Raw genomic sequence first — 7,604 nt, forward strand, 5'->3', positions numbered from 1 at the left:
CTGGTTCTCTACTCTGCAGAGGGCCCATTGTCTGCTGTCTTAGCCAACGATATGTTGATGATAAACACATGCAGCCCTTTATCAATAAACTTCGGGATGAGGGCTTAGCCGTACAATGCAGGTCGTGGGGGTTATTGACCGTATGTCACTACGGTGGTTAGTGCGGGTTGGTGAATGCAACGAGCCTTGTGCATGCGATTGTAGAATTGCAATTCTGAAATAGATTTTGCTATGTCGCCCTCTGCTGCACACAAGGCGGCACTTAAGCTCTGCCATTGTAATCCCTTAATCTAATACAAATATTATCTACAACGACATCGATGCTACATTTGTTGGTGCTCCGGTGATTGGGTGATTTGCTGCGTGTGTCTGAATGTCGGACTGTGTCTATGCCAAGCTCTGCTCATTTCCCATCCAACATTCTGCTCGTGCTTAAGATGAAGTCAGAAAAGCTCCCTTTGTAACTAACTTGCATGTAATTTAAACATGTAATTTCATTACATTTATAATTGTGAAATAATTCTCGCACTTACACGTACTTTGTCGTTTGTATCTACGTTAATTTCTCGTTTAACATGATAGATGTGTTCATGAAAAGTTCCGCATTAAGCAAAAACAATTTGCCCATAAGACGTAATATAATGTAAGAGGTGGGGGTGGGGAGGGCCAGTGGTGAAGGAATTTGGGGGAGTCAAATGCGTAGGGGATGCACCGACAACTGAGATGAGGGTACGCAGTGTGCCGTATCGTTCTGCGTGGATACCCAGAATTCCCTTATCGCTCCGCCGCGCAGCTCAATAAAGTAGTTCGTCGTCGACCGCTCGGAATCCGCGTTGTAGCTGTGCGCGTTCCACAAAGTGCGACAAGTGTTCCCTCGCAGAGAGAACCGCGTTATAGCGAAAACGCGTGAGCGAGGACGTACTGTCCGTGACACGACTGCGGTAAATTGTAATTTCAATGTTTTTGTGCTCCTCCTCTTTGCCGTCATTGCTTTCTGCTGACGCCACCCTTCCAGCCTCGGGGCACAGAGCCGCCCTCACTCCAGTCTCATGAGAACCTTGCCCGGTTAGCTCGTTTGCATGCAGAGGTTGGAACGTACGCCGATTGTAGCTGTCACCCTAGGCTTTACTTAAATCCACGGTGTTCAGTCCTGCTGCCAACTCGCCAGTCCTGCCGTGCGGTTGGTGACGCATGCTGCGCTCACCTCCGGCGAGTGCGCCTTGCATCGCCAGGGCACGCTCGGCAAAACTCTGGAGGGATGGCGAAAATGGGCGAATCTAACCTGACATTCGCTGGTGTGAGCGCACCTCTCCATCATGTCAGCCTGAGAGCGCAATTATTAGTAATAATCTCTTGTTATGTTTTGAGAATGATTATTGGCTGAGCATGCATGCGCTACATTGGCAAGTATTGCACATTTAATCCTAGTACGCAGCAGCATGTGCTTTGTATTATATTTTGTTGTTTTTATTGAACCGATATCAACGGATGTGACAGAGGGCACATGCACGTACCAGCAAGGCTTCCCTGTCGGGGATTGTGCCCTCTGGGTGGTCTGCCAACCCTAGCCGGGGCTTGTTACGGTGTGGAGCGTATATATTATCTTAACCAAGGTGGGAGCTGGAGACGGGGGGGGGGGGTGACTTAGTATTATTAACCTGGATAGTATTATTTTCTCAACTATTCCAAGCTCGATAAAATACAATGCATATAGGAAGAATATTTGGACATTTCAAGACTCCCAATAAGATTAATGTGGTGAAATGATTAGTTTGTGGGTTGTTTTTTCGCGGTCAAATGTCACAGATTATACATTTCTCATCGTCAATACCAATGTCCCTGGTTCTTTGTGGTCTGAATGTGCAGTTGACTCTGCAACTGACTTGCGTATGTACTGAGTCTGACAGGCTCACTCGCACAAATAATATTTCTTTCATGTAGAATTGGGGGGGGGGGGGGGTGGAGGTGGTGCATTGGATCACGCTAAGCTCTGCACCTGGCGACCTGAGTTCGATTCACAGCCAAGGCTAACATCAGTGGAGAGTGATACCTGAGCCGGTCCTTGCCCTCCTCCCACTTGGCCAACTGGCAATGACCAAGCGAGTCAAAATTTTATGGTCAAACAACTCTCCAGAATGGCACTGCCTGGGGGATGCCTTCCTACAGAAATTGGCTAACAATGGGGTGTAAGTCAAGTTTACAATGAAGAATGTAAACCAAGTTCGGCTTCGGCATTTTTCAGTGGCACTTGCTGTGAGAACCAGGAAAACGCGGTGGCTAGGAGATGTTAACTACCTCGCCTGGTACGCAGGAGGTTGTGGGTTCGATCTCGACCCTGAAGCCACAGTGGCTAGGAGATGTTAACTACCTCGCCTGGTACGCAGGAGGTCGTGGGTTCGATCTCGACCCTGACGCCTGCTGCTGCTGTATATTTGGAGTTTGCATGTTCTCCGCGTGGCCGCGTGGATTTTTCTCCGGGTCCTCCGGTTTTTGCCTCCACATTTAGAAATATGCGTTTAGAGCATTTGGCTGCTATAAATGTCCACATGATAAGCCACTTCATTGAGATATCATTTGTGGCCAGGTCGCTTCTGTTAAAGAGCTATATCGCTCAGCAAGCCTTACCTGGTAAAATAAAAAATTGTTGCGTTTATAGTTTAGGTTAGGTGGGGCTAGAGATGGTAGCATCCGTGTGACGGCACTCCCTCGTGCCCATGTGTGTCTGTGTGTGAGAGTGCTGGAGCTGTGGGGAGCGGTAGTGTAGTGGTTAGCGCGCTGTGCTACGAACCCGGCTACCCGAGTTCGAATCCCGCTCGCGACCAATAACAATGGCGTGTGTAAACATCACCACTGGGGAGACAATGGCGGCCGGGCGTGGTGCTGGCCACCCCACCTCCCTTGTGTGCTGTGCTGGCCTTCATAGGTGCTCGCGAACAGTACTTGCCCCAAAACTTATTAAGGCTATATGGGGGATCTTTGTCTTGCCGGCGCTGTGCAGGTGCGTGTTGATCTCCTAGAGCTGGCAGAGAAGACGTGCAACAACTGGGACCTGCGCGAGGAGCTGGAGACGGCGCTGCTGCGTGAGCCCTCCTCCCCAGGGGGCGCCAGCCGCGCCACCAAGAGCGCCGCCAAGCTTGGCAAGCGCAAACACGAGACGTTCATCACCTCCAGGTACAATGCCGTGGCTAACCCCTTCCTCTGCCTGGCTGGCTCCCGAGTGTGATCTCTCTTTCATATGGATGTGAATTGAGTAGCAACTCAAAGTCGATGTCTAGGTTGTAAATTCAGCCGCTGGCTTCAGAGGACAACGGGTGTGGTTACCACCGGTGCCCTCGAAGAACATTTGCAGTAGACACGAGTTCACACAGACCCACAGACTCGCACAGGGACCCACAGACTCGCACAGGGACCCACAGACTCGCACAGGGACCCACAGACTCGCACAGGGACCCACAGACTCGCACAGGGACCCACAGACTCGCACAGGGACCCACAGACTCGCACAGGGACCCACAGACTCGCACAGGGACCCACAGACTCGCACAGGGACCCACAGACTCGCACAGGGACCCACAGACTCGCACAGGGACCCACAGACTCGCACAGGGACCCACAGACTCGCACAGGGACCCACAGACTCGCACAGGGACCCACAGACTCGCACAGGGACCCACAGACTCGCACAGGGACCCACAGACTCGCACAGGGACCCACAGACTCGCACAGGGACCCACAGACTCGCACAGGGACCCACAGACTCGCACAGGGACCCACAGACTCGCACAGGGACCCACAGACTCGCACAGGGACCCACAGACTCGCACAGGGACCCACAGACTCGCACAGGGACCCACAGACTCGCACAGGGACCCACAGACTCGCACAGGGACCCACAGACTCGCACAGGGACCCACAGACTCGCACAGGGACCCACAGACTCGCACAGGGACCCACAGACTCGCACAGGGACCCACAGACTCGCACAGGGACCCACAGACTCGCACAGGGACCCACAGACTCGCACAGGGACCCACAGACTCGCACAGGGACCCACAGACTCGCACAGGGACCCACAGACTCGCACAGGGACCCACAGACTCGCACAGGGACCCACAGACTCGCACAGGGACCCACAGACTCGCACAGGGACCCACAGACTCGCACAGGGACCCACAGACTGATACAGGGACCCACAGACTGATACAGGGACCCACAGACTCGCACAGGGTCTGCTATGTATGGCATGTCACCACTGTGTTCTATTTGAGGGCAGAATTCACAAAGTTATCGATCAAGAGTTAATATCTCGGAGCCTTTTTGCCGCCCAAGGTGGAATCCTGATGAACAGGTTGTCCTGAGTCAGTGATTTATGTCCCAGATGTGACAGCACGAAAAGGTCGTCTTTAAATAACTTGCGTGAGAATAGCTTGGGAGTCAAATATGCTCATTAAGTCAAAACGCTTCCGGCCAGATTGTGTTTATAAAAAAAATTCAACCTCCAACGCTAGCGGGTAACGAGCCTTAGCTGAGGCTTAGTGTCGTCACCCCTCGTGTGCCACGTCGGATGGCCAGTTCAACAGGATGCTTCCTCCTCACCAGCGCTAAGGAGAGGCGCGGCATGCCAGCAGGGCGCACGCTATATATACCGTCCATGATTCCCACGTCCGTGTGGATCTCCGAAGTGTTTTCTGGTTGTACCACGCATTTAGCATGATGTCCGACGTTTTGCTGCACTTGTCGTAGCTTCTTCAGAAAGTGTTGGGTTGAAAAACTCCCCAGCACGTGAAGCGATGCGTCGGACATCATGCCAAACAACACGTGGCGCGACCCGAAAACGCACAGGCGCGAAAACCTACGCGGTTGTTTCCCCACCTGTATATTCTTGAAAGCATTTACAGTTTGCAATAATGTCAATTACTGCGGGCGGTGTGAAAAATACTTGCACGATGCTCATGCTCATGTTGTGGCTTTTGTGCAAACACTTTACCAGTAATTGATAGGCACTCCCTTTCAACATAAGTATTTGCAGGGTAAGGGTCAAACTGACATGTTGCAAACGTTCCCTTTTGTGTGATCTTTGCAAAAATAGGCCAATGTCTCCATCACCACCGACCAGTAGAGCAGACTGCCAAGGCGATGTGTTGCGGCTATTGCATGAGATATGAATTCAATATCAATAATAATCATTAACAACCCTTGAGTCAGGCCACTGCTAGATATAGGCCTCCCCACGCTGTGTCAGTAACGGTGGTTGTTTGACCATACTTCACCACCCTAGTCAGTGCTGGTTTGTGAAGGGGGCACCCAGGACCGGTTGGGACATCCCTTGCCGCTGATGTTAGCTACGACCAGGAATTTCACTCTGGCCGCCGGATTCATAACATCGTGTGCTAACCGCGGCACCAATGCTCCACCTCATTTCTCGGTAAGAATTCAATGCGAGTGCAACCGTTGTAACAATTGTGATTGCGTGCGTCGGCAGCGGGAAGTCCGACTACCTGGAGCCGGCCAAGAGGGCCCACATGTCAGCGGCGCCGCGTGGCCGTGGCCGTGGGTCGTTCTCCGGCCTTGGCCGCATGAACGACATTTTCCGGCTGCGCAAGCAGAACACGAGCCGCCCGCCGTCCATGCACGTGGACGACTTTGTGGCCGTGGGCTCCCCCGTGGGTATCCTGCCCACGCCGCCCATGGTGAAGCGACTACCCAAAGGGATGCCCAAGGGGCCTCTGCGCGGCAGCTTCTCCGGGGGCAGGGGGGGTGGCCGGGGCAGCAGCTTCCACCAGCCAGGCCGCTTCTTCAACCCTCCCATCAACAAAGGTCGGTCATCGTGACGCACGGCTGGTGACGCGAGTGATTCTGCTCGTGACTGCTAGTAGCTCTGCTCGTGACACTGCCGTGACGCTGCTGTGAAACAGGTCACGGCTCGTGACATTGCTTGCGACACGACCGGTGACATGGCTGGTGATACAGCTGGTGACACGGTCACAGCGTGTTCCTTATGGTTGTGTAAAGCTTTGCCCGTGTGTGCTGCGTCACTTCCCAGGGACGTACGGGCGGCGAGAGGGCGGCCGTGGCTCCAGCTGGGTGTCGCAGGCGCTCCCGCGAGGGGGCTACGCGGACACGCGGGGGGTGCAGGGTGGCTTCCCCCGAACGCCGCCTGTCAGGACGCCCCCCACCGGTACAGGGTCTGGCCTACTAGCCACTCTGTCCTCTGCCCACTGTTGTCGTGTGGTGTAATGGTTTCTCGGTCGCATTTCATGTATTGAAGCCCCCTAGCTTATAGACTTAAGCATTGCAATACGATGCAATTTGTTTTCGTAGGGCCTACATGCTAACGCATCTCAAGGTGTCTTTAATTTATTTTTCTCTGCTTGTCTCTTAACTCTACCCATGTCTGGTCCCCATGTCTTTCAACACATGCCCTTGTTATATTTTGGTACTCATGATGACTTATGTCTGTGTCCGTATGTCCGCATCCCATGTTCATCGTCCTGCCTGTGCCCCGTGTCCCCGGCGTGCAGGCTACCGGCCGGCTCCACGTGACCGGGCCCCACGGGGTCGTGGTAACCTGGGCGTGGTGCCGTGGGGCGGCGGCGGTGGTGGCGGTGGTGGCGGTGGTGGTGGCGGTGGCGGCGGCGGCGGCGGCGGTGGCGGCGGTGGCGGTGGCGGCGGCGGCGGCAGCGGCGGCGGTGGCAACAACCTGCGCGGCAAGTTTGTGGGACGGGGAGGTGGCGGAGGCAGACACATCCGCTCCTTCACTCGATAAGACTTCCCTGCTGCCGACGGAGGAGACACCAGTCAACCCCGCCACACCCGCTTGCCCCTCTCCTGAATTTGCGCTGGCATGAATGGAAGGAGCAGGAGGGAGGTGATGAAGGAAGGTGGAGAAGACGTCAGGGTGCAGGCCAAACGACACACAAATCCCACCCCACGCGCTGCCATCAGTGTGGGCTGGGTAAAGAAACTCTTAGGTGGCTTGGCCTTTTTTGGGTTAAACAGGATCACGGTTGGACTTTCATTTACCACGGGACGACCTGTTTACACTGCCAGATTTTACCGCGTGTTAAGTAAATTGGTTTTCATTCCTGGTGAATTTCCGCTGTGAAGAACGATTTTTTATGTTTCCATTAGTTATGTTCGAACTGTTATTTTTGTTTATTGTGAAACATAGCGGTAAGTTATTATCCGAGAGACAATACATTGCACCAACTTTTGGAGGCCGATGGTTGGGACTTCAAGACGGACACATGGAGCATTGTCGGTGTCTTCGCTGTGACGTCTGCTTAGCGCTCACCGCTTAGGAGAATTAACTTTTTTTCGCTTGCAAAAAAACTTGTTTTGTATACAGCAAATGTAAGTATTCGCTTCGTAATAAACATTTAAATCTTTCACCTTTTAACTGATTGTGTGCAATTTCTATTAAAATGGGACGTGCCGTCCAGGCACAGGTGAGAAGTGGAGTGATATCCAGCCTGGCCTCCAGGTGGATCAGTGTGCTGGTGTGAGCAGTGTACATTTCTATCCGCGTCCATCCCGTGCCCAAATCGCCCAGAGTGCGCCGGATCTCGTCACATCTCAAAAGCTAAGCATCCCTGAGCCCAGAT

At 53.4% G+C, this 7,604-nt stretch overlaps 1 protein-coding gene across 4 annotated transcripts in view; it reads left to right on the top strand.

The window, feature by feature from the left end:
• The window catches only part of VIRMA (vir like m6A methyltransferase associated), a 57,923-nt gene extending 50,524 nt beyond the window's left edge, over window positions 1-7,399 (top strand). For all 4 annotated transcript variants that reach the window (XM_078863955.1, XM_078863957.1, XM_078863956.1 and 1 more), the window contains exons 26-29: window positions 2,999-3,171; window positions 5,483-5,817; window positions 6,044-6,178; window positions 6,522-7,399. In XM_078863955.1, coding sequence (XP_078720081.1) covers window positions 2,999-3,171; window positions 5,483-5,817; window positions 6,044-6,178; window positions 6,522-6,766 — 888 coding nt within the window. In that variant the 3' untranslated portion in view covers window positions 6,767-7,399. The remainder of the gene's footprint in view (window positions 1-2,998; window positions 3,172-5,482; window positions 5,818-6,043; window positions 6,179-6,521) is intronic.
• The last annotated feature ends 205 nt before the right edge of the window (window positions 7,400-7,604 follow it).

Source organism: Lampetra fluviatilis, chromosome 17, assembly GCF_964198595.1.
Source record: "Lampetra fluviatilis chromosome 17, kcLamFluv1.1, whole genome shotgun sequence".
Lineage (NCBI taxonomy): Eukaryota > Metazoa > Chordata > Hyperoartia > Petromyzontiformes > Petromyzontidae > Lampetra > Lampetra fluviatilis.